Here is a 27426-nt window from a genome sequence, read left to right as displayed (position 1 = left end):
CGCATCCCACCGCCGCCGCGCGGTGTCGCCGTCGGACAGCGCTGCCGCCTGCCCCGGCCCCGCTCCGGCCCCCCCGCCCCGCCCCGGGCCGGGCAGCGGCACCGCCCGGGGGAGGGGGCGGCGGGAGCCCCCCGAGCCGCGGCGGGGAGGAGCGGGCGGCGGCGGCCGGGGCGGCCCCGGTAGGGCCGGGCGGAGCGCGCATGGAGCGGCCGGGGAGCAACGGGAGCTGCTCGGGATGCCGGCTGGAGGGGGGTCCGGCGGGGCGGGCGGCCAGCGGCTTGGCGGCGGTGCTGATCGTCACCATCGTAGTGGACGTGCTGGGCAACGCGCTGGTCATCATCTCGGTGCTGAGGAACAAGAAGCTCCGCAACGCCGGTGAGCGCGGGCGGGCGGGGGGCGGCGGGCGGAGCGGCACCGTGCCCGGGGCTCCGCCGCCCGGCAGGACGGGGTCCGGCCCCGCACGGCGGCGCTGCCCCTCTGGGCTCGGGGCGGTGCGGGACGGGCGCTGGGCAGTGGGGCTCCCGCCGCTCCCCGCCGGCCCCGAAGTGCCCCGGGCTGCTCGGACTCACTGTCTTTTTTTTGTGTTTTTTTTTCTTTTTTTGTCTTTTCTCCCCCTCCCAACGTCGCTTTTTTTTTTTTTTTTTTTCTTTTTTTCTTTTCCTTTTTGTTCTCCAACTTCTTCGAAGTTTTGTCTCCCAGAGACAGCCGCAAATAAAGGAGCCCGTCCTCCGGTCGCGATCCAGGTAAAGCCCTCATCGGTTTCAAGAAGAGAGCCGGGTAGGAGCAGGGGAAGCAGGCGGAGGTAGCGGGACCTCTCAGGTCCAAGTGGCAGCAGAGAAGAGCAGAGCTGCTTCTTCACGGTGCTCTGAGAGTCTGCTTTGAGGCTTTGTGCGTTGGTTCGTGTAATGAGTTAATCTAGGAAAGTGATAGCGGTGGTGATGGGTTTTGAGGGTGTCCTCCTTTTTGCCTTCGAAGTTGTGTTGTGTGAGGATATCAGTACATAAATGGCTCCGAGGGGAGCCGCACACAGGCTGCACGGTGCTGCTGACCGGGTACTGCGGCATGCCTTGTGCTGAGGGTACACTGACTGCTTTTACAGCCAGAGGACATCGAGTGACCTTTACTTTTATGGCTTGTTAAATGGTTTGGATGAAACGTCTCCAGTATTTATAACAAGAGAAAGTTAAAAGCATTCTGGAGATGCTGATCTCTCTATCTTCTGTAGATGTGGAGTTACTCAATAGAGTTCTGTACAAGTAGGGGCTGTACCAGTAGCGGATGGGACAACAGCTGATGATTCCTGGTAGCACAGTGTGGCTGCTGGTTGGGGCAGGGTAAGGGGCAGGAGCTCTGCTGCTGAGTCTCTGTGTTTTCACAGGCATAAGGAAAGTGCCCCATGGTATCCACGGTACCTAAACACACATTACGTTTTCCATTGTCTTCAGCTTTGTTTCAAAACATGAGCAGTGTGAGCTTGTGGGAGGTGGGAAGGACAAACAGCCTCCAGACTGACGGTGGTTTGTTGTCAGCTTGAGAAGCGAGTGGATTGAGAGCTATTAGATGCTTTCATTGCCTTTCACTCTCTTCACCCCTTGAACTTCTGGCATCTCATTTCCCTGGAGTAACACCCAGACACTCATGTGTATGGAGCTGCTCATGTAGCCAGGGAGCTTCAAACAGGCTTTGGTGTGTGTTTAATGTGCAGGACACTGAGAAGGCTGAGGCGAAGGTTGTGCATGAGGCAGAGCTCTGCTCCGCTGGTGGGAGAGGTGTCCATGTGCCTTTATGGAGGCAAATGAGGAGGAGTGAACTTTTCTGGCAGCTGGAAGCCCTCACAGTCTGACCTCTAAAACTGGCCAGGAGAAACCTCTGTGCTCTGCTTTCCCTGTGGGAAGGAGGACGTGTCAGACGGGTGGTGATACTCCCTGTGTTGTTGCTAGATGGAGCTGAGCGTAACTTCAGACCCATGTGGGAAATAGCAAGTGCATTACATGGCGTGTGCAGATGCGCAGCCAACAGGGAGCTCCTGCATATCTGAGCGTGCAGGTTGTCATTTGTGAATCCTTCTAGCTTTACAAATGTGAAAACTGCACTAAGAAACAGTCAACGTTTTAAAAGGATGAGCCTGTTCTTTGGGCAGAGGCTGTGGATGTGCACTTCCGTAGCTCTTCTGAACTTTGTGCAAACAGAGGCACGCAGCCAAAGTGTGCATTCTTTGAAAGCCCAGTGCAGCCTGGAGCTTCCCTGCAGAAAGCTGCTCTGCTGCCTTGCGGCTCCTGTTCCTTGGTAGAGATGTCGTCTGTTCAGGGAGCTGAGTGTGGGTGTAACTCCCTCAAGCCCCCTGGGCTCTGACAGTGTTCCATCCCCTTACAATGCACACACCCAGCGCTTGTGTTGTGCTGGGGGTTTAGTGGGATGCTGTCATACCAGCCCAAGTCAAGTGCCACGCACAAGTCTGCACGCGTTATGTCAGCACAGTTACTTTTGTCAGCCAAATGTATGCTCTCAGAGAAGCCCTCAGATGGGTCTGACAGGCCCTCCTCCCTCAGAGCTGTGCTGACCAGCACTAATTGCGTTTCCATCTCCTGTGCTGCTTGCTCTGCCCTTTGCCTGACTCTGCGGGCCGCAGCCAGGGTTATCAGCCCGCGCTTCCTGGGTCAACCCTTTGCCGCCTGAGAATGTTGGCACGGCGCGAGCGTTTGTGTTTGAGTGGGCTTTTATTTATTGTTCCAGGACCTCCGGAACTTCTGCACTGCCCTGTGACGTGTTGCTCTGCTTTCTTTTACAAAGGTCCTTGTTAGCGATGTGGGGAGCTTCCGTGCACGGCCTCGCTCCTAGTTTTGCAGACCTGAAAGGTGTGCGGCAGGGTTGAATGTGGCGTTGCTCCTTTTGGATGGAGAAGGGCGGTGCTGAAATCTCTTTAAACATCTCCCAATGAATGCTGCCACATTTGGTTTTATTTAGGTGTATTTGTTCAGTTATTTTGGTGCCTGGTTGGTTGTGGTTTGGGGAAGTCGACCTTTTTGAGGCATCATGTTGGACCACGTTCTGTTTTCACATCTCATGCATATGGGAGCTGTGACTGGTTTCCTCCCAGCTCCTGCAGGATTTCCTTGTCCTAGAAAGCTGCTGACTCCATGTAGGTGGTTTGAGAGTACTTCTTTCTTTTTTTTTTTAGCACCACAAACCTTCCAGCATCTGCTGACATCATTTCTCTCTGTACATTGTGGATATCTACTTTAAGGAGCTGCTCATCTGTTCTGCCAGCTTGTGGTGCAGAATCCCACCGTGCGCGCTGATCTCTCCTGGCCCCTTTGGATGTGGGGCTCTGTCAGGGAGGTGATTGCAGCTCCCTGTTGGGCTCAGCCTGGGAGAGATGCTGCTGGTCAGCCCTTTTTCTTGCTTCAGTGTGGCTGTAGCAAACAGCAGGCTGTGGGGCAGTACAGTGTTCCCCAATTTGCTCCGTGGGCTCTGGGAGCTGGGGGTGTTGGCCAACAGCAAGGGGAACATGAGGAGGATGGGGAGAGGCCTCATGGCGACCCAGCTCCTCAAAGAGAGGCTCCAGGAGAGCCCTGCTGTGGCTCTCAGGACAGGCTCTGTTTGGAGCAGGACGTGCCCGCAGCACAGCATGCATGCCCCAGACAAGCTGTGCTACTTGGTGCTGCAGGTCTTCACACACTACGCTCGGATTAGTTAAAGTGAAGTTCCTCTCATTAGGAAATCTGCATTAGACTCATCTGCAACCCCTGGGGTCTCTGCTCACTGAGCTTTGCCTTCTAGGCTGGGATGCCATGAAGAAAGCTCATTTCCGTGTGGTGTCAGGAAGAGAGAAGGTGGGCACACACGCTCTGTTTACTCTTCTTTTTTTCTTTTTTTTTTTTCTTTTTTTTCATTTCCTTTCCATTTTGTTTGCTTTTCTTTCTCCTCTCCGGATGGGTAATGTTTAATCCCATCTATAGGCCATGGCAGAGCACAGCAGGAGGATGGGGCCATGCCCTGGGCAGGGGGTGAGGAGGGGAATGCTGTGCAGGGTCCTGCACGGTCCCACAATGGTGGCACTGCTTTGTACTTTCTGATGTTCAGCCGTCCTTGTTCCTGAACATTGGAAGTTTGGGTTTAACCAGCACATCGGTGTCTTCTGAGACCGTTCACTCAGTGTCTTCTGCAGAGGCCTCAGGTCTGGGTGTGTTAAATGACCTTAGCACTGTGTTTGGGCTCAGTTCCCTAGTTGCTCCTGCTTGAGGGTGACCGGACACCCTGGAGCTCACTGATGGGTGCTGGGCAGCCAGCCCTAATCACCCATGGCTCAGCAGAGCTGTCAGCATGCTGTGCTTACAAGTCTGGGTGAGCACCAAAAGGCCAAGCAATGCTATCTGCTGCAGCCTGCCCGGTCCTCCTGCAGGACGATCAGATGGGAGCCGGGCACCAGCCTGCATGAGTGTCAGGTGAGTGGTTTCTGTGCAAGGAAACCAGGGAGTCAAACTGTCTTGCCCTGCCTAATTGGGACAATTAGCTAAATAGATAATGAGAGGAGCTTTCCTGGTGTGGCTTTACTCTTGGAAACTGTTAATTAAAATCTTAGTAAATCCCAGCCTAGACAAAGCCTCTGTGATTAGTGTGGGAGCAAGAAGTAACTGGTGGGTGAACACCAGCATTGTGTCCTTCAGCACAGGCACTGCCTTCTCCGCCTTCTCTGTGGAGTCTTTAAAATAATAGATTTGCTTTGGAATAAATTATACAGAAATGGAAGTGGAGCAGCGGGCAAGCAACAAGTAGGTCTTACAAGGAGCGAGACTATTTCTGCCTTCTCACGGTGGCATCTGTCCTTCCTTATTTACATTTGGACTGCAGTTCTCTCCTATCCGCTTCCTTTTTTGAGACATTTCTTTTCCCCGGAGCAGGCTGCAGATCTTCTGGTGGATTGTTAACCTTACAAAGCAGTTGGCAGCTGCTGGGGTGCTCACTTTGCATTGATGGGCCAGTCCATTTTCTTACCTTCTGAAGAGATGCTGGTGTCCATTTGCTCTGAGTGTTGAAAGGTGCCCACTTTTCCTTGCACATGGGCTGAAATCAAACAAGCAGGCTCTGACACTTCTTTTAGGTTAAATATGTGTCATTTCTTGTCAGCAGTGTATCTGGGAAACTTATAAAGTCTTTTTCTCTTCATCCGTGGTTAATTTTGCTTAGGACCTGCTTTGATATGAAGTCAGTGGAGCCAGGCTTTTTTTACTTTAGAAAGTGGAGGAAATACTGCAGATTAATAGGAGATGTTTTATTAACGTCACCATGGGGGAAGCCTGATTCAAGATTTTATCAGTAGAAATTTCAGGCTGCCTGGCAGACTTCCTCCATATGTGAGTGAGTCTGAGTGGAAAGCTTTGCTTGAATACGGCCTTGAACTTGAGATTGCCTGTAAGCTTTATTGAGATATGAGTGTGCGCATATAGATGCTTAGAGTTTAGAAGGAACCACTAGTAAGATATCACCATAGTTGGTGTTTCAATCTGTATATCTGTTCTGAATAACTTTGCTTCAAAAGCTTCTCTTTACGTTTCAACTGCTTGTTTATGGCAACCAGCCTGTAAGGCAAAGCACTGAGCAAAAAGTGCCGAGGGTACCAAACACATGGGATTATTGAGACATGGGTAAATCAGTGCTTCACATCAGCTTGTGCTAACGATTGTGCCCATTTAAAGAAAATGGACCTTGTAATTCAAAGTGTTTCAGAACTAATAGTAATAATTACATTCTTAATCACCAGGAGGCAATGTTTTGTTCCCTTGATGCTGAGGGAACCTTAGTGATGCAGGTTTTACACTTCCCTAAGGTGTAAGCCTCTCATTTCTCCAAAGCAATCATGTTGGATATGTGCTGTTGTGTGGGATTATTCCCCTCTACTGAATGGGGAAAATAAAAGGTCGCAAATTTGGCCCTGTGAGTTGTTTTGGGAAGAGTGTGGTTTGACTTCTTTCTGCAGCAGGGTTTTCTGTGCTTCCTGTAGAGCTCTTTGGCAGCAAGCATGGAGCTGATGCTTGCTCTCCCGTCTTGTATAATGGATGCACTTGGGCCGTTCTGTATACGATGGGGGCTTTACTGTAGGCAAGACATGCACCTGACCTGGTTAACCAGGGCATCTGCATGGACCGCCAGGCTTCTCCCACTGGTTTGTCTCTGGTGGAGCCTCAAGCTTCAGTCAGCTGTTACCCAGGCAGCGTGGCTATGGCTTTGTTGGAGATCCCTGGACTAACAGCAAGTTAGGCTTATGTGATGCAGGCTTCTCTTGGAAGAGACTCAAGATTAGTCTGTTTTGTAAGGGTGTGCTTTTGTTGAATCAGTTGGGTTTTCTGGCCACTGTTTGTGCCTGTGCTCTGGCAGCATCGTCTCATGTAGGTGCAGTACCTTCCCTCCCTTCCCAGCCTCAGCTACTGCTTCCTCGCCTTATCTCTTCCTCCAGTTACCTTCATTAACTTGTTAAATGAAAGCTTTATGCGTCAACCACTCTGTAAAATTTTCTTGCGTATTTATCTTTTAAAAATGAGTGCTCTCGTTAGAAAAGCGAGCGCGTTGTATTAATATTACATGTGAGTGTGGAGTGCTTGGCTGCATGTCAGGAGGAGCGCTCCCCAGGGCACGCTGGCTCATCGCAGCCCAGTGTGTGTTCTGTGGGAGGCAGCTGCTGCTGCTGGCAGTGGGACAGGGGATGGATGACCCCCTAGCTCTGCTCCTGCTCTTCTGAGGGTGCACGTGAGCCCTATCGTCTCCACAGAGTAATCCAACATGGTAAGTGGCTTTCTGAACACTTCTCCATTCTGGTGGTACTCATTGTCCAAGGCACAGTTTATATACAGAGGTGAAACTGCAGGATGCTTAAGCAAAAGGAGAACAATGACAATACAGAAGATTTCTACAGCTTATCCAAGACGCCGTGTATTGCAGCCCTTTGCCTCGGGGCTCTGTGTCATTTCTGGGACGGGCCGTGATTTATTCCTTTCAGAATACTGTGCATATTCATCCCAAATTAGAGAGCAAATTTAAAATGGAGGAGAATGTCATGCTACCTTATGATCAAGCATTTTATGGAGTTGTGATTTTGTGTGGTGCTTCATGCTCTTTCTCCTCCTAAAACCTGAAAATTGGATGGTTCATGCGCTGGATGTGATGAGGGGTTGGAAGAACAGAAAAGGCCCAGAAAAAAGAGCTTAACTTGTGATGCTGCCTGCACACTGTTGTTAAATAGCCGTCTTTTAAGGCTGTGCTCCTGATGTTGCTGCTGCAGAAGCAGTGAGATTGGCTGTGCTCCCTCTGGGAATTGCCCGGCTGGGAAAGTCCCTGTGAGAGGGGGGAATTGCCTGGGGACCTCCTGTGCTGAGGGGGGAAGCAATGCAATTGGCATAGCTGCAGCGGTGTCTGGCTGTTCCCTGTCCTTTGGAATATAGAAGGGTCGAGGAAGAAATGAGAGGAGAGGAACAGTAAGAACTGCGGGATGTGGATTTATGACTCTCATAATAGGACTTGTGTTTGCAAATGTTTTTCTGCTTTTCCCAGTAAGGTGCAGCAGCCCAGTTCTATTCTCCCTGAGAGCAAGATCATTTATGCTCTCAGCATGGATGTTATTTCCAATTTTCCACATCCTTTCAGTGTCTTAACAGTCTCTTGTGAGGATAAAGTGTGTTTGTTTTGTTTTCCTGATGAAGTTGTGTGGTGTCCTCCCATTAAGGCCTCTGTGATCATGTATCTCTGGGAAATGAGTGCAGATAGGTCATCATTTGTGTGGTATCGTGTGCCTGAGTCTGAGCCTGTGCAATTACCTAAAGATTGAATACCCCGTGAGCTATAGAACCGCAAAAGTTTGTGACTTCTCATCTGGCCTTTATCCAATATCTAGTTTTGTCTTGGATGTGATGTGGGTAATGAAATATATTTTGCATTATGTCATTCTAGTTTCCAAAATATATCTCCGGAGCATTGGTAAACTCTGAATTCTGTTATCCTGGATAGAAAGATTTCTTGGATGCTTCCATAATGACTATTAATGATAATTATAAGCATATCATTCTTAGGCTCTTGAATTTGTATCTGCTGGATGTTTATGTGACTGTTGCAATAGCCACAAGTGTTGATGTAAACAAAAGACCACATCCATGGAAAACAATCTGTGAATAGGCAGGAGACAGCTGTGCTCTCTGGAGCAGGGCTTTGCTCCCCTGCTTTTACATAGTATCACCAGAGCTGTTAGCTTCCCAACACATTCTCGCTTTCACAACATGGGCAGAGTATGCTTTGCCTTCCTTCACAACAGAACCCCCAGTGTGGATAGCAATCCCAATATCACTTCTTTATTCATCATGCACTTTTGCTGGAGGTCATGCCAAGGAGGAGGTAATGGCAGGAGGTGGAGGCATGTCTGCGATGTGGGAGGGTCCCACCGCCCTTGGGAAAGTTATGGGGTGGAGCAAAGGCCCTGTGAATGCTGGCTGCAGTGGTTCATGTGAAATGCTTCCTGCCCTTCGCAGTGTCCCCAGAGCCAGGGCTGAGCCCTCTGCTATTGAGGAGATGGGTGTTGCCTTGCACCTGGAAGGTGACAAAGGAGGGTATGATGACCTGCAGAGACCTCCTGCACAGCCTCAGCTACCTTCAGCTTCACCAAGGAATGAAAATGGTTTGGCATTGCAGCAGAATACTTTGCCCTGCAGTGCTCACTCAGAAGCAGCTGGCTGGTCGATGTGCTGGCACTGATGTTCCCTGCAGCTCCAATGTCCATACAGTGCTTCCAGAATGCAGGACAGGGTGTGCAGGCTTCACACTGGGGTGGCAGGCAGACAGAGCCTGCGTGGACTCTGCCAGCCCTCCCATTTTCATGTTTCTGAATTGTCAAGTTTCTCTTTTGTCTTGGGTGGAACAACACAGACCCAGCTCCAACAAGCAGTCCACCTTCAATGGCCTGATAAATTGTCCTTAATTTTTTGGAATAGGTTAATTTCATTTAGGTAAGGGGAGGCTAAAAGAACAGGCTTCTCAGGGCACTGCCAAATCAGAAGATTAAGTCAGCATCAGATCCATTAGCAAACCAATTTGTCTGTGCTGGCTAGCACTATTTCAGCCTCCTTGTCTTGCTTTTTCTTTCTCGAGTGGCAATTTAGGTAACCCTCAACCTTTCTGCTGTACTGTGGCATTACGCAGTGGTTGTTCCACTTAAATCTGGGTTTGCTGCCCTCCTAACATATGTATTTTTTACAGGTTTAGCTTATTTCTTTATACTATGGAAACCATTTCTTCTGCAAAGGGAGTTTTTCTCCAAGAACTCATGGGACTGAATTCCCACGCAGTTTTCTTCCTTTAGGCTGAAGGATTAAAGATGGGTCAGTTCAACCTGAAACTGGAAGCGATTTCTCACCAGCATTGTTATTACCTCTGATTTTTTCTGGTTTTGAGCATCATTCATACTATAGTTGAGCTAATCCCCGGGCTCCAAAATGAAGCCAGTTTTCCCACAGGCCAGTTCTACATTGTGTATGTATGAATTTGTTCCATGGTCCATAGCTTTGTGAAAGCTGAATGCCCTGCTTTCCTGGAAAACTTAGGTCACCCTATACCTTTTAGATGAGTGTGATCACAAACAATATCCCCGCTCTGCTGGAAACCATTGTTTCCATTGTGTGGAAGCCTGGGTTTTTGTTGGTTTTTTGTTTTAAATGAGTCATCCACCCTGCTATAAAATGGGAATGAAGCTGGCCTTCAGAAACAAAAATGACTGGGTAAAGTGGCTGTATTCAGTACATCCAGCTTAGAGCATGAATGGTTCCCAAGTGGGAGCAGCAGGTCAGCTCTGGGTACAGCAATCCAAGTTGGAGTTCATTAGGAGCTCCTCTGGTCTGCACGACTGCCATCATCATCCTCTGGTGCTGGCAGAGCAGAGAGCTGAAATGCCAAGCAGTGGTTTGCTCAAGACTGCGTGAAGAAGATTGATGCTCCAGACCCATCAGCATCCCTTTCTCCCAGTTGAATGCTCCCAGGTTTTTAAGTGATATTATAACACCAAGTGAATAATGGTGAAATTCATTCTGGCAAGATTTATGACTTTAATATTGGAGGGTTTCAGTTTAGTACCAGATGAATGTATTCCTAGGGTTTTAGCCACCGCCTGGGAGTTAACAGTTATCTTTCAATCTGAAATCTTTGCCAGGGTCTTGTGTCACATCTGCACTAATGACGCGTTTCTTTATAAAAGGTTGGATTTCTTCATGTGGTGTTTTGAAACTAAATATGAAAGGGGGAAGGTGGCCCTTAATTTTAATAAGTCCTCATTAGGTTTAGCAGCTGCTGTGAGCTCTGTCTCCCCTTTTCAGCTGCATTTGCCACTTTGACAGTGTGTTTCAGGCTGTCAGGGTCTTAAAGGGTTCTAATAAAGTGCGACACTTTTTTTTTCTGTTCCCCACAGCTGTTATTTGTCATTTGATATAAATCTGCCTTGTTACAGTTTCATTCCCGAACAAATGATAAAAGGACAGTATCAGAAGGCAGCGCTGGCATGAGAGCTCGCACTTTGTTCCTAAGGCAGAGGAAGCCATAGTTCTCCTTTTAAAGGCTTTGTTATGTAGCTGAATCTGGGAAAGACTCTGAACTGCTGGGGGAGACCAAAGAAGACTTCTTGCCCTGTTCTGCCCTTTGCTCCTGCCTCATCCCAATTAGCGACAGCGCTCCATGCCCTGCACTCTTGATGCTGAGACACTGGCTTCTGGTGCAGACTGTGTGTTTCGTGGTGTGCAGCTGATGTTCTCCCTGTGCTTATCTGCCTGGGCAGTGGCCGTGGTGGCCGGGGCATCCTGCCCTGTGCCTGGCTGCAACCTGCTGCCTGTGCTGAGGCTCTGTCCTTCTGTTACTGATGCTGCACACCCTGATACCTTTGAGCTCTGATGTTGTGCATCATCCTTGCATTCCTTAAAATGCACGCAGATGTTTGACTGAGCTATTTCAGGCTGTTGAGAGCTTCACATGGAGCGCAAGGACAGCCCTGCAGGACTGAAGATGACCTCCTGGCTCTCAGGTGTCAGTTGAGCTGCAGAGGTAAGGGCACAGCCGCTGTGGGTGCGTTCACATCCCCGCCAGGAACATGCACTCACATCAGCCATGCTGCCAGCTCTGCTCACAAAGCGCAGGGTGTTTGCTGGACTCTGCTCATTTTCTCATTAATGTGCAAAGCTCTCACACGTTTCCGGCAATGTGCCAAGCAAATTTTCTGGCAGAATTTCTGCAAAGCTCTCTGCAGCACGCGCTAAACTCGTCTTAGATCTGCCCGTACTGTCTGTGTTCCTAACAGCTTGATATGGGGGCTCCCTTTGGATAAGGAGGTGGACAACATGCTGTGAGTTTTTGTTCCCTGCCTTGGGGTTGTGTGTTACACTCCTGCTGGGGACTAGAAATTCCCAACCTTTCTAACCCTGTCCAAACAGCCCCCTCTCAGCAAGGTATTTTTAGTGATATGTGGTACTGCAAAAGCCCTCAACACTTCAAAATGAATGTATGAAACCTGTGTTTGTATTTGGGTACAAAGATCTCTCGTAGATACCTCTGTATTAAGTCCAGCTTTTGTTTCATACTGATGTAGTTCCTTAGATACTTCATCACATTGGAGCTTGTTGATAAAGATGCCTCACCGGGGACAGCTAACAACGTGGGATTTCAGCAATGAAAGGCAAAAATATCAGTGAATGCTGCTAAGCGGAGGAAATGGAGGGTTACAAATGATTCTGAAGAGACAGGGAGACAGGAATTTGTATTTTATGCTTGACAAATGACAGCACTTTAAAAATGCTGTTTTTAGACAAGGAAAGCTTAGCAGTAAGGAAGAGGGCTTTTCAGAGGTGGCTGAGTGAGTTTTTTCTTTCAAAAAAATGGGAATCTTGACCATTTTTGTTGCCCTTGGAGAGAATGGCAGATGAAAGAGTGTCCTCTAAAGCTGACAGGAGTTGCGGACTTAGATGGCAGAAGACAGTGTGAAATGCCAGTGCTCTTCTCTGCTTTATCCTGCCTGGGGGAATTGGCACACTGGCTAGCAGTGCTGCTGCATTCTTCCCTTGTTTCTAGGCTTGCTCAACTAGCTCACAATTAAAACCTCTATTTGCAGCATGTGGGATAGGAGGCTGCCTGGATTTGAGTGAGGGCAACGGCCTTCATCTTCAGTACTCCATCTTGTGGATAATCTTTAGGATGAGAAGCTGTGCCTGCAGGGATGATCAACTGACCTCTGGGGTGGCTTTCAGCTGTATTTCAGGTGGGTTTCTTGACCATACCCCAGCCCTGTGGGCACTGGAGGGGGAGGCAGTCTCCCCAGCATTCAGTGACTGGCTTAAATGTGGGGCAGGCATTTGAAGGGCTGCACATAGTCCTGTCTCTAAGCTTGTGATGGGAGTCATAAGGCGAAAGTTTCAGGGTACCACTTTGAAGTCTTCTGGTTGGGATGTTAAATAGTTTCAGAGAGAAGAAATCCCTGTGATTTATTTCTTGCTGAGAAAACTTCAATAGAGATAAAAAGAGAGAGGGCAGGAGAGTTTAAGGAGGCACTTAAAAGCCCCATGGCTTGATGGTGATTATGCAACTCTAAAGTAGGTCTGCCCCCATCATTACAGACAGGAAAGTAGGACTCAGGGTATTTCTTCATTAGGCAAACTCAGAGTTTCTCTAGTTCATACAAATGGCATTTTTTCCCCCCAGAATCTATTATTCTTTCTAGTGTTTGTTGGTTGGTTTTTGCCGAGGTCAAGATGTTGCTTGTGAAAGAGCAGAATCCAGCAGTGCTCTTGTGCTGGAAGCTGTTGGTAGCAGAGGTGTCTGCTCAGCTCCATTGGCTGTGCTCCATGAGTGCAAGATCTTCCATTTACCATGTGTATTTCTGCTGGCACATGTGCCTACTCATTGAAAGACGTTGTTCCAGTAATTTAAGTGTCATAGTCCCATAAAATCTTATCCTTATTTATCAAATTGAATATTAGCCACTGTTAGTCTTTCTATTGTGGTGGGTGTTGGAGCACATCCATTTAAGCCATGTCCACGTGTGCTTATGTTAGAACAGGTTTAGTGTGGACTGCCTTTCTCTTTTAGTAACTGAACGCACTGCACCTCAGAGATGACTAAATGTCATAAGGCATTGGGGAAAAAAAAAATAGAAGATGTCCTCTTGTAATTCACTGGGGACTCCCCATTCCCAGGAGTTTCTCACATCATCAGTAGCTCTTTGTTGCCCATCCTGGACCCAGACTCAACTCCAGACATAGTCCTGTAAGCCCTGTGGAATATCTAAAGCAAAGAATGCTGATGATCTGGGAAACATTGTTTTTGGACTTGTTTCTGGGAAAAGTAAAAAGGTTCTCTAGGGCTTGCTTTGGTTTTGTTGTTGTTTTTTTTAATTATTATTATTATTATTAATTTGATGTAATTTTTTCCAGTATCCTTATTATTATTAAATCATCTTGAATTGTTTGCAGTGGATTTTGGCCAGTGCAATTGTATCAGAGTCCCTAAAGTGTTCCCAGGTGGAAATAACTCTATTTGCAATGGGATTAGTAGCTAGTTGTGAATGAACAGAAGGTCTAGGAAAGATTTTCTTTCACTTCCTGGTCTCCTCCTTATGTGCACTGCTTCTCTAACAGTTCTCTAGCCGTGGCCAGGTCAGCAAATGATGGGTTTGTCTTTCTCCATCTGTGATGCAGGCAGTGTTACTCCTCTCAGCAGACTGTGAAGGATGGTTGAACAGTAATTGAGGTAGCACAGACTTTTTCTGTGCTGGGAAAGGGAACAGTTTTCTTTAGAATGACTGAGAATGAGATACGCACACAAGCTTTCTTCGGGCATTTAAGCCCATTTTGGCATCTCTGAGCTGAGGATGCTCAGAGCACAGATGCTCTGTTTTATCATATGTACACAGTGTAACTCTGTTCTGTTATCTCGAGGTTTTCATTATAATTCCTCTAATTATTGATCTAGACTTAGTCTTTTTATAAATTAATTTCCTTTTCTCTAGAAATGGCCTTGTTTTTTGTATGACCACTGACTTATTGTCAAGTCAGAGTCTCTGAAACAGTATTTGGGTGTATCTTGGAAAGGTCATCTGGATTTAGTACTACAGCATCTCCTGAAGGCTGAAAGTAACTGGCACCAGAGAGCTGACCCCTTTTTAAAATTCTAGAAGAGGAGGGAATTCAACTCATTTTATTCAGCTGAGACTCATCGTCTGCCTTTCATCTGCAACATACCAAGGGCAAATGCGCTGGTGTTTGCACCGCTTCCAGTGTAATGGTAAGCAGTGTAGGGAAAGATAGGAAATCCTGCAAGCAGGGCTGGTCTTCCATTTCCAGCCCATTTCCACAGACTAATGAGCTCAGATCTTGCTTTGAAGCTGTCTGGCCTTAGCCAAATGAAAGTTGTGAGTCTCTGGAGTGTAAACATTGCAAATGATTGCCCTTCACTGCACTCAATTAGAGCAGCTGAAGGCATGGCTCAGATATGTTTTTGACAGCAATACAGTTAAAGATCATGACCTAAAAGTGTCTAAAATCCAGTCCTCCGCCTAGCAGTGTAAGCAGTTCCTTTCTCTAGCTAGCAGACAAAATAATACATGGAGCAGAAAAAAATGAATGTGATGGAAGTGTGTGGGAGCTGGTCCTTTTTAGTTCTGTGATTACAGCGGAGTTTTCCCATCCTCCAGGAGCAAAGCTTCTGACCAAGCCCCGGGGCAAGGAGCTTCCTTGCATCCATAGCCATGTGCTGGCAAGGTGGGCTCTGAGGCTTCCAGTCATGGTGCTGAAGGGATGCTGGGCTGCCGTACCCTCTCTCCTCCAAGATATGGTCATGCTGCGAGACATGGCAACACTGAGTGCTCAAACCTTTCCTTCTGGGCATGGTAACAGCAAAACACGCGATGGTGAATGCAGAGCTCACTGCTGCTCTCTGATGTCAAAGTTGTGTGGAGAGAGCTCAAAGAACTTTTGCCAGGAAAAAGTTAAATTATCCTGCAGTGTTTTACCTTTGTCTAAGACCTTCACTGTGTCCTTACATAGGATATTTCCACAGTCTCTAACCTTACATCACAAGCATGCTGCATGCCCCTGGCTGTTCATTACCCTCAGTATCGCTTTATGCAGCACAGTCAGAATTTGAGAGTGGCTGGCAGCCCCACCGCCTTGTCTGCCTGGCTGCAGGAGACCAGGCTTTGTGCCCTCTTCTGGATCCCAGGGGAGCAGTGATGTGGGTAATTGATTAGATGCTTTTTTTTTTCTTTCACTTGTTTATTCTTGTCTTGGAACAGGCTTCCTAAGTACCCAAATGAAATTCTCAATTAGAATGTATGGATTAATGAATTAAGCAGCAAGGTTTTTTTCCTGTTGCCTGGACCTCAGGGAGGGTTTCTCAGATTTTCGCTTGGGCTCCCCTGTCAAATACTTTCCATGTCAAAATGTCAGTCTGGACTTTATTTGCCATTTTGTTGCTGTGTGTGTGATGCTCTCAGGGCAAGTTCCCCAAGCAGCCCAGAGCTTGTGTGGAGCAGCAGCACTGAGCACAGGCCCCGCAGGAAGCTGAGCTGATGCTCTCTGAGAGGGCACTCCGTGCCCTGCAGTCATCCTTCACAGCTCCTGATGCTGGAGATGCTCATCAGTGAGGGCTGAAGGTCCAGAAGCCACAATCATCACAGTATTATGATCAGAACGAAATCCAAAACAGTGATATGTGACATGACTGAGAACACTCGCTTCCATCTTCATGTTGCAGAAATAACCAAGTTGTTCTGGAAGGGGTTTCTGTGAACCGCTGCTTTGTGCAGAATCCAACCCCACTCCGTGTCTTCAGAGTGGAGGTCTGTGTAGTGCAAGCAAATGCACGGCAAGTGGCAGGTGAAAACAAACACAGAAAGGAGGCTGTCACAGCTAATAGTCTTATTGTGTGCTGAATAAAGCTTTTAAGACTTTATCTGTCTTGCTTGGGGCAAATGGTGCATTTTGCTTCTGTTTAGCAGTGAGGGTAAGCTTTCAAAGGTTAAATAGAGTAAGTGGTCATCAGAGGCTTGCTTTACAGTTCTAGCCCGCTAAAGTGTTTATGGAACCCTATTATATGTGTATATATATACCTCTGAAGATGATGTGAGTCTCAGTTCCACTTTATTTCCTTCTGGACATGAGTCATAGAATCCATTCACATTGGAAAAGCCCACTAAGATCAACCAGTCCAACCCCACCATGCACACTACCCGTGACCCTCAGTGCATGATTCATGAACCCCTCTGGTGCCTGTGTCTCCCTCACTTCCCTGGGTAGCCTGCTTGCTGTAAAAGCTGGGAAGAGAAGTATAAAGGTTTAGATGCTTCTTATTGCAAGCTGCAAATAGAGAAGTGTCGCCACAAACACACACACTGCTCGCCCTAGCAAACTTCTAACATTTTGTGTACCTTAGCACAGTTTCTCAACATATGCTCTTGCACCTGCTGCTCTCCTGCTGTCAGTCACTGCCTACAGCTGGGCAGAAGCATGGCACCTGCTCTGCCTGCTGGGCAGAGCCCTATGGCACCTGCGTGTGGCCTGCTCCTGGGTCATCTCCTCCCTACAGGGCTGTGACCCCTCTGTTTGCACAGCGATGCTCAGTTAATCTCTGTAGAAGAGTGATGTGTGTTTGTCTGGCAGTCAGGTGGTGGTTGGGCAGCCTGCCATAGGAAACCTTTCTTTGTGCTTGATTGGTCTGCACAACTTGTTGCAGGACTTCCGCGTGTATGAAAGCTAGTGCCAGGCCCTGACAGTAAGTCCTCAGATAACCCGCGTGGTCAGATAGCGTCCATAACAGCTGCACATTAGATGGCTTTGCATTCAGTGCTGAAGTTCACAATGTTTTTAAATAATGAGCAGCTAATTTCCACACGTTGAAGGGGGCCTGTTCTGCTTGGAGGCATGCAGTGTGCCCCCTCATTGGAGTACTCAGTCATTAACAATATATACTGGTTGCCAGGATTGGGAAAAATTTCCTGAGGGGAGGTTCTGGTGCTGAGGACACCCTTTGCCTTTTGCTGAGGAGATGTTAGTGACTGCAGGAATGTGAATTTTGCTGCAGAGTAGTGCTCCTTCTCTGGGTGCCTACGTGAGCTCTAAGCCCAATTACAAGCAGTTCTGAACTTGACATAAGCAGAACTAATTATGTGGGGATCAGGTTCAGTGATTGCATTTTAAAAAGCTCTAAGCGAGGCATGAAATCAGCAAAAAGCACAGTGCTCAGGCAGGGCAGCCCCACAAGTGGTGTGCTGTGTTAGGGCTGTGCATGTGAAATCTGTCCTGCTGAGATTTCAGCCTTTCACCTGACCTGTGCTAATATTTGCTTTAATGTGATGCTTCATGTCAGCTGCCTCAGCTCTGTGCCACTGTTGGGCTGTTCTCAAGTCTGGACTGTTTTCCAGCCGGTGTGAAGTGTGCTCTGCAGCCTGATGGGAGCTGTTGACTGGCACTGATGGTTTTTGTTTGGAACAAACATAGCAATGAGCCAACTGCATTGACAACGTGGCTGTGATTTCCAACAGCCCTTGGGTATGGTTTCCAAATACCAAAACCAGTGACCTAGCTGAACTGAGCTCTCAGAGAGTCTCTTCACATATACTATATGAAAAACAAAAAAACACTTTTTTTTTTATTCTTATATTTATTGGTTGAGATAATCTGGTAGAGAGCAGGCTATGAGGGTTTGAAGAGAGGGTGCTGGCATGATTGGTGGGCTGGGGTGTTGCTAGCAATATGTAGAGGCATAGGTGTTAGCACCTTATATGCGTTAAACGTACTCTCTACCCACACTCTAGTAATGTTTTTCTTCCTGCCACTGCAGACATACCCTGCAGGTAATGATGTTTGGAAAATGGCTTTCCCTAGTGTGCTGTCCTCTCAGCATCGTTGAGTTCCTCTGGAAATGGTGATTTGTCTAGTCATCAGAAAGCTGCACTTTGGCAGATAATCCCTTCCAGCATTACGGCTACTCCTGTCATTCTGCCAGTTCTCTAAAGACCTCACACTTCCTTTCTTAATGTGCTCCTCTGGTCTGACTGGCAAAATCAACAGAAAAGCTTTTTCCCTCCTAAAAATACACCAGATTCAGAAAACAAGCTGTACCTCTGCAGCCATGGGGCAAAACAGCTCTTGGCCGCTTCTGCATCTCCTTGGCTTCCTCATGCTGGCTTCTGCTCAGCAGTGCCTGGGCTTGGCAAGCTGCAGGGCCCTGTTGCAGAGGTGATGGTGTGACTTGCACAAGTGCCTTGGCATGGTCTCTGCTCTTGTTTGCATCTGCTCAGCATGGATCCACGGGAGCCTGGCTTCTGGTCCCTTCGGAAGGATTATTTAATTTAGTTTCAGGAACAGTTTCCAAAAGCAGAAGAGTGAATTCCAAACCTCTTGGTGGTGTTAAGGTGTACCTTACTTCTGCAGCCCTTCCCAGCCTTTGGAAGCCACTATGGGAAGTCACGTGTTGCACAGGCCGTTGGCTCTCCATGCAGTGCTGTTGGCAGATGTCTTCCTATGTGGCGTGTTAGTTTCAGTCCAGCAAGGGTTAAATTACTTAATGTCTGCACAGATTCTCTACTCTCCTGGTTTTAAAAGCCTAAGTGGGCAACCTGCAGCACATACACTGCAGAGGTAGCTGACAGCAGCTTATTAATCATATTCCCTGCATAGGCCCAGACTGTGCAGGAGTGATTGACCTTTCCTATTGCTCTGAACAACTTTAAATATTAAAGGAACGGGCAGAAGAACGAGATAAGATAGACACATAAAAGCCGACTGCACTGTCTCCTGGAACACATGCTTCTTAGTATGAGCACTGCGAAGTTGTGTTGAAAACTTAGCTTTTCATTTGCAAATGACCAGAAAAAAACTTTCCCGTGCTACTGCTGTCAGTATAATGAACAAACTGCTGAAAAGTTAACCTGCCTGCCCCAGTTCTTTAGCCCGTAATGAGCAGAGCTTCTGTGGATTTGGGGTTGGACCAGACGGTCTCTAGAGGTCCCTTCCAACCTAATTCATTCTGTGATTCTGTGAAGTGTCACTGTGTGATAATACATGAAGTGTCGCGTTCAATGTAGTATTTAAAGTAATGAAGCTCTCTGCAGGACAGTGCTTGTGTAGCTGTCTGGTGGCTGCTGCCGTGCTGGCCTATTAACAAGGAGAGCAAAGTCTTACGAAACTTAGAGGAACTTTTATATGGTTTCAGACTCCAAACGGTAGGTGGAGTGAAGGCTGCGAGCAGTGAGGCTGAAGAGGAGCTCTGAGCTGGAAGCTGACTGTCAGATCTGTGCTAACTTCTCATGGTCTCTTCTCCTTTTTCGTAGGCAACATCTTTGTCGTCAGCTTGTCTGTCGCAGACTTGGTAGTCGCGGTGTATCCGTATCCTCTAATCTTGAGTGCCATTTTCCATAATGGATGGACTATGGGAAACGTTCACTGCCAGATAAGTGGGTTCCTGATGGGATTAAGCGTCATTGGGTCGATTTTCAACATCACTGCAATTGCAATCAACCGCTACTGTTACATCTGCCACAGCCTTCGGTATGATAAGCTATTCAACCTGAAGAACACCTGCTGCTATATCTGTCTGACCTGGACGCTCACGGTGGTGGCCATTGTGCCAAACTTCTTTGTTGGCTCCTTGCAGTATGACCCCCGGATTTACTCTTGCACCTTTGCCCAGACGGTGAGTACATCGTACACTATCACAGTGGTGGTCGTCCACTTCATTGTCCCACTGTCCATCGTGACTTTTTGCTACCTTCGGATCTGGATTTTGGTGATTCAAGTCAAACACCGGGTGAGACAAGACTGCAAGCAGAAGATCAGAGCTGCTGACATCAGGAATTTCTTGACTATGTTCGTGGTTTTTGTCCTTTTTGCTGTGTGCTGGGGACCATTAAACTTTATCGGCCTTGCTGTTTCAATTAATCCTTCCAAAGTGCAGCCACACATTCCAGAGTGGCTTTTTGTCCTAAGCTATTTTATGGCCTATTTTAACAGCTGCCTCAATGCTGTGATCTATGGGCTGCTTAACCAGAATTTCCGAAAGGAGTACAAAAGGATATTGCTGATGCTTCGGACTCCCAGGCTGCTCTTCGTCGATGTGTCCAAGGGTGGGACAGAAGGGCTGAAAAGCAAGCCATCCCCAGCCGTAACAAACAACAACCAAGCTGAAATACACCTATGAGTCAGAAAAGCACTATTTATTCTGGGTTACACTTGTATATATAATATATAAGAGCCTTTCTGCCTGTGTATTTCACAGCTGATGTTGCTGGATCCCAAACAGCTACCCCTTCTCATGCAAGGAAGGAGCCTGCAACCTTTTGTGCCCAACTTATCACCGTGACAGCACGACTTTGAGTAACAGTTTCCAGAAGAGTAACAACTGACCTTTACCTTTTATTTTCCTATACCATCTTTCACTGTGTGCCTAATTAATTGCTTTGGTTGCTTTTGTCACAAGCATGCCAATACCCTTGAAAAGGGAAGCACTCAGAGAGCATGGAAAAATGCATTTGTATTTGAAATGCAACTTGCAAAATTGCCATATATTTTGAACCAGCATTTCCTTCCTCCCTCTGAATTCTGTTCTGTAGCTTAACATAACCCAGGCTACAGCAATCAAAGTGTAAACTGCATGACCTTCTCAGTTAGGTTAGTAACAGTATTCACCAGCCGGCAGACTTAGGAACACATTGACTTCCACTGTGTGTGCTCATTTTCCTTCTTCTTTTGTTTTACAATGTAGTAACTAGGCTGGGCTAGAGATGAGGCAAGCAGAAGCCAGACCTCCTGAGTGTCAGATGTGCTCATTTTAATTGAATCTCTGCAGATATTAAGTACCCTTGTACTCTCCTTCCAGGCCATGAATAAGAGTACAGCACATGACATAATCTAATTGCAGGAAGATACTTGGAGCTTGCTTCTAATTTGGGCAGTATCCTGTCATGGCCAGCATCCATTCCAAGTATCTCTCAGAAGTCCCTTCTGCATTAACATCATACAAATGATAAACACAGCAGAGTCCTATCCATTCAATGCACGTGCAGGCTTTTAATAGAAGAAGAAAATGAGGTTCCAGTAATATTTACACTTGCAGATAAAAGCAAGAGGGTAAGAAAGTGTTGGTTTCAGACTCTCCTTTTGCCCACCATATGGCATGAACTTGATGGGGAAAAAAGTGGGGTATTTTCTTCCATTTTATTCATGTACAAAGTAGTGATTAATACACAGGAGTTCAGAGGGGAAAACTTGTTAAGCGTGTTCATGCATCTGTTTTCAGTTAAAGCCTGAACTCTGTTGTCTTTGTTGCTTTAACGATGTTCTGAGTGCTAAGGCCAGCATCACATTAGCAAGAAGCACAGGGGCAGAGATAAGGCTGTTCCTTTAATGGAGTGTGTGTAGGGAGGCTGGTTGCTGTCTTTAAATACGACTTTGTTTTTCCTTAGCCTTACTGCATATTCATCTCCCTGTGGTTTTAAATGAGGGAATCCTGCTTTGAGACATTAAATCAATATAGAACTGCCCTGATGCAACTGTGTCCTCAGGATGGCAGACCTGTCCTGGTGCTGGTCTACTGTGGCACAGCAGGAGCTGTGCAGTGGGTCGGAGCAGGTCTGAACCCCATGTGTGCAGCAAGGAGAGGGAGAATCCCTGCTCTTCACCAAGGAGAGTCTTGTTAAGGCACTGACCGTAGACCAAAGCGGGACTGGTTCCCGGGGCTGAGCCTTGAAACACTGAAAGCCAGACTCTGTAGCAGCAGGCTGGTGCCTAGAAATGGAGGTAGGTAGGATTTACAGAAGACCCTGGGCAAACCAAGTGCCTAATCCTTATCAAAGTTAAGCCATTTGTGCATCACTTGCTGAAAGCGTCTTGTTGCTTGAACATCCCTACTGCTGAATTCTTTGAGGGAAGAAGAGTTTTAAGAAACTAAGCCTCTTTGTAGATCAGGCCAAGAAACACTGTAGAGTGCATTGCTTCAGTGAGGTCTGCTGCAGTGTGAGTGGGTGTCCACGATTTCATGGTGCCTTGGCACTTTGTGACATTTTCAGACTTGAACATCTTCACAGCTTCAGATAATTATTGTTTTAAAATGCACTGCAGCCAGCATCCCATAATAGGAATCAAGCTGAGTTCTGTTTTGGCCTCTTAATCTGCCTGTGCATGGCCAAATAAAGGTATATTGACCCTCAGAAATAATGCGGTCTGGTTGCTTTACAGCAAAGCCAGTCTGGATGAATTCACACCATTCTGTGCAAACAAAGTCGTTTCAAGTCAAACTTGGATAGGAAAAGCACCAAGGCGCCTGGAGCTGCAGGGAGTTTCTCCTGGCGCCCAGGGAGATGTTCGTGTGCCGTGACCAGTCCTCAGCCCAGCGTGCAATTGGCCAGCAGTGTTAGTCAGAATCACGTTATCAAGTTATCTAACCACTCAGTACCGACCCAAACCTAAGGCACTCCTTTAAGGCAGTCATTTGCTTTTACTTTACAGGTTTGCCAAATGTCTCATAGTCCCCCACAACTGGGGCTTCATATTGTGGTTCGTTGTCTTTGCAGCTGAATGTTCAATGCAGGCCACGTGATGTTTTTTCTTTAAGCTTGGATTTGCACTATTTCTTATTCAGGCTCCAAGGTAACAGCCAGCGAGCACTGAACCAAATAGAGTAAGCCAAAGAGCTCTCAGCAGGCAGGTGATGGATCCTCTGCTGGCTCCTCGTAGGATGAGGAGCACCATGGGCATCTTCTGGGGACTCACAGGGTCACTGCTGAAGTGAACTATGCAAAGCGATGGGGCCTCAGCTTCTCTCCTGCCGTAGGTCTGAGCCCTGTGCAGGGCTTGCAGGGACGGGCTGAGTGAGGTGGGTCCCTGCTGCCCCCAGCATGGGGATGGGTGCTGCAATGGGCTCCAGAGCTTTGACAGCACCAGGAGCTCACCCCAGCACAACCCAGTCAGGACACCAGGCTGTCCCAGCAGGAGGGTTCCACTGCCACAGATGGGTTCCTGAGCAAAGTCCTGCCAGAGGTGGTGGTCCTCACTGCCCAGCGGATAAAGCAGGGATTGTGGCTTCAAACAGAAAACACTGTGCCAGTTGCTAGCACTTTGATACAGAGACAGTACTTAGGATAGGATAGAGTAGATTTTTATACTGAGTTATTTTAAGACTGCCCAAGCAGCTCCTTATTTTCATGCTATAAAATGGTTAACAGGGTAGAGAGAGTTTATTTTGTTAACGTTTGTTTACAGAAAAACTGAAGTGTTTCTTATACTGGGAAGGAATCCTGAGCAGAGTCTGTTTCCTTCTAAGAATCTAGCTTGAATCCAATTTGAGCGTTCAAGGAGATCCCACATCTTAACCTGTGCTCTGCCAGTGTCACCTGTCGTATACCTGACCTTGAGTTTCAGAAATAAGGCTGACCTCTCCTAGGAAAAGGATTTACACCACTTGCTCTGGATCTGGCGTGGTGGTGTTGAGTAGAGCCTGGCCCCAGGTCCTGAAATTGTCACAGTGGGCATGAACTGCTGGAGAGACAGTATTGTTGTGAAGGAAGACGAATCTCCTGCTACAAAGAAATACTTCGGCATGTTGGTAACAGATGTTGTTTAATCTATTTAAGAGGAATATAACTGGTATATTTATATATGAATATATATTGCATATGCTGTTTCCACTTTATCATTTGATTAAGAAATTTTCAGTATACTTCCTACTGCAATTATTTGTTCATAAAGTAGATTTGTTCCCTTTACCTGTTAAAGCTGTAATAAATTTCCCACTGGACTGTTGTTTTTTTTTCCCCTTGGCAGTTATTTTTTAATAAATAATTGAAACAACACTTTGGGTTTTGTTGACTACCAGAAAGCAGATTGAGTTGACAAATATAATTGGTTCAAGTAGAGATTGAGTTCAGCCATATGTCATATCCAAGGGTTTTCTTCCACCCACCTCGAGCAGGCAACTCAGTGCACTGCGGTTGTCCTCATCAGAAGGAAACTCTTTGAATTTGTCCTTTAAGGCAAGGATTGGATTGGACTTACTGAAAAGGCTTACAGGTTAGTTCCTGGTGAAAGGAAGCATGTTTTGGCTGTGGGTTTTGCTGTACTCATACAGTTCTCCAGCTGCTACATCCCATCCACAGGTTGCAGCAGTGATATTTCCATTCTGTCTTGGCTGGAGGTGTTTTGTCAGAGGTCTCAGTGCCTCCCATAACAGGGGTGATGGGAATACAGTCACAGCTGCAGTTGGAGGTCTCTGATTTATTACACAGACAGTGCCTTGCTGCCGTTTCCTGACCAAACACTGTGTGTAATCACCCAGTGGATACTTATGGACAGTATTTACTTAGCTCCAAATGTCAGTGTGACCCCATGGGTATCAGTTACCACTGTTCAAATAGATACATAGGTGTATTTTTTACTTAATCTCCAAGTTTACATATTCAATGTGACTATGAGTGTATTTCAAAGCAGGCCAAACTTCTGATGAAAATAGGTTAGAGAGTTTAAATTCTGCTAATCCATATACTTGTACAGCTCCACTGAGAAGCAAATTTGATCGTGAAATGAGTCTACTGAGCTCCACGGAATAGCACTAAGGCTCTTCTCTGAAGTAAAACCATCTGCAGTTACATGGAGACTGAAGCTGGTGCTGTAGCTGCGATTTATGGGGCAATTGCCTGAACTGCCCACAAGCCACGGCGAAACAAGATCAGGTGCAGCTGCAGTGCAGGGGTAGGAAGGGCTGAGATTTTCCATTAAAACAAACCTGCTGAGCAACCATGAAACAGACTTGTTGAAAGAAGAAGTGCTGCTTGTTCCAAGACATCCCAGGGCAGTACTGCTGCTTCTTTCGCTGATCTTTTCCAAGAGACATGGCAGTTCATCTACTGCTTCCCCAGTAAAGCTTGCAACGCTTGGTGCAGCATGCTGGAAGCATTCTATATAAATTGCAGAACCCAAAATGTTTGTCCATGTAGTTACCCTAGAGCATCCTTGTACTGACTCCTGAACCTGCTGTTTCCACCATGAATGAATTAAACTGTCAGAAGTGAGGTGGTGTTATTCGTTTATGTACTTGCCACAAAGTATTAGTAGCTAGGAGATAAGATGCAGCTATAAAAGACAAGAGGTGCCATAACTCAACACCAGGATAAGATCTCATTCATGGTGACTGTTTAGAAGTCAATATTTGTCCTCATATATTTACTCCCAAGCTTATAATTTATAACATGAAGCCAGGCAATAAAGAGCTGCTGCATATGTATTTAGACTTTTATCAGCAAAATGCAAATTACTGGGCCTAATGCAATATTTCCTACCATAAAAGCCCTGAGATAAGAAAAGCAGAATGGGTTCTTGTAAGAACTGTGTGATGAGGTATGCAAATATTTTCCTTGGTGGTAAGAGCAATAAAATGTGTACCTCTCAAGAACTAAGTTTGTGAATGGAAGCTCTGCAATATTGTTAATGGAATTTTCATTTTGTGATGCTTGTTTATGATATCCATTATTCATAGGCTGTAAGTAATGCAGTGCACAGCAGAGATAGAATTTACAGTATGGGGTCAGGTTCCAAAGCAAAAAGGGTTGGTTTGAGTCATTAATTGAAGTATGTTTCTATGTGGTCTCCCAAGCACAGTCTCTAGATAAGGTTTTTAACTCACATAATAACTTCTAGGAAGCCAGGGAAACGTTAATGTCTTTGAAATTACAGGTAATGGATGCACAGCCACCGCTTTCTTAGACTGCCTCTTAAATAGACTGAGCCTTCAAACCGTATTATAAGTCTTTCCAGTTGAAACATCATTCATTCTGTATAGATAATATTTTATAGGCAACACATTTAATAAATTGTGGTTTATTGCAGTTGTAAATTTATTTATGACTTGTAATCGTACGATCTGTTGTAATTGTAAATATTGCCTGCATTGTGCTCTTCTGCTGTGAACAAAACTTCAACATTTCTCTAGAAGTAGGCTGCAAAATTGATCATTTCAACTGTAAGCAGATTCCTTTGCCTTGAGGTTGGGTTTCCACTGTTTTTAGCAAGTGTGCAGGATGGAGGTATTAACCTGGCATTAAAATACGACCGCCTCTTGGGTGAAAAGTGGCAGCTCTTTTCCTATTAATTAAAAAAACAAGCAAGCAAGCAACAAACAAACAAACAGACAAAAACCAGAGCAGTTTGCAGGAAAGAAAAGTGGTATCTCTGGTTGGAATGAGAGAGAAATGTGTGTGTGAAGGGACTATGCTTGCTCAGCCTGGGACCTGATCAAGATGGGGAAGCTAATGAGGATGCTAGAAGAAGAAATGATCCTGGGATTAACATGGCGTGGGGGCATGTAGCTGTCCTGGAGCCCACTTGGAGCATACCTGGCAGCAGGCTCCACTGCTCAGGAGGGCCCCGACAGCCATGGCTGGTTCGCCAGGGAGGCCTTGCCCAGGTTTGTCTTTATGAGGATGACTGTGGGCTGTGTCTGGCACTCTGCTTCTACTTCTCCACCTTCCAAGCAATGGCAAGGGCTCATCTGCAGGAGCCCTGGTCAGTGGGCCCCCACCAGCAAGCCAGTCCTGAAGCCCGTGGCATCCAGAAGAGAATCTACTTCTCATTGCATGGAAACATATATAGAGATATACACACCCCTTACATTTTCCAAAAGGAATCAATTTTAATCATAAGTTAGAAAGCATTGATTCTGATTTTTCTTTAGAGCAAATGGAAAATGCAACAGAGGCTGACAATGCTTTTCTGCCCTTGGGGAAACACATCACAGTCACTTGTGTATCTCATTTACTTTGACATTCTACTGTTTTAAAATGCTCTGACATAAAAGCACGTGCAGAGTGGTCAGAGGTGAGGTCTTACAGATTCCCTCATACTCCAACAACAGAAAAATCAGTGAGCTGTAAGTAACAGAAAAGTTCTTTTTGTGCATGGGGAGGAGAGTTGGCATTTTTATTTTTACTGATGAAACATTGGGTAGTGACACTGGGGAAAGCAGGGCTTTGCACTTCGTGTGATGGTGACTGGGGTACATAGAATGAACTTTCCTTAGCTGCAACACGGTTGTTATTCCTTTACTTATTTTATCATAGAATCATTAAGGTTGAAAGAGATGTCCAAGATCAACTAGTCCAACCACCCCACCCTCCCCTGGCCATATCCTCTGTTCATATCTCTCCCTCAGTGCCACATCTCCGTGTTTCTGGAGCACCTCCAGGTGACTCCATTGCCACCCTGCCAGCTTGTGCCAGTGTCTGACCGCTCTCTGAGAAGAAATTTTTCCTGATTGTTTGAAGAATTAGTTATGTGCTGGTGGCCTCTTTAAAGAGGCACTGAGCTGGGCTGGAATGACACAGCCAGTGGTATCAGCTGGGATGGTAATTGTATGATCTCTTTATCTTCACAT

The 27426-nt window shown here is 46.6% G+C and overlaps 1 protein-coding gene across 2 annotated transcripts; it reads left to right on the top strand.

The window, feature by feature from the left end:
* The first annotated feature begins 161 nt into the window (after nt 1-161).
* GPR50 (G protein-coupled receptor 50) lies at nt 162-23854 on the top strand. Of its 2 annotated transcripts, none has more exons than XM_015860809.2 (2): nt 162-375; nt 19340-23854. In XM_015860809.2, the coding sequence occupies exons 1-2, from the start codon at nt 201-203 to the stop codon at nt 20203-20205; spliced, it is 1041 nt and encodes a 346-aa protein (XP_015716295.1). In that variant the 5' UTR covers nt 162-200; the 3' UTR covers nt 20206-23854. The 2 variants fall into 2 exon arrangements, with proteins under 2 accessions (XP_015716295.1, XP_032300313.1); XM_032444422.1 differs by lacking the exon at nt 162-375 and adding an exon at nt 12000-12271.
* The last annotated feature ends 3572 nt before the right edge of the window (nt 23855-27426 follow it).

This window comes from Coturnix japonica, chromosome 4, assembly GCF_001577835.2.
Source record: "Coturnix japonica isolate 7356 chromosome 4, Coturnix japonica 2.1, whole genome shotgun sequence".
Taxonomy (NCBI): Eukaryota; Metazoa; Chordata; class Aves; order Galliformes; family Phasianidae; genus Coturnix; species Coturnix japonica.
Note: the sequence above shows the minus strand (reverse complement) of the source record. Positions and strands in the feature narration are given on the sequence as shown.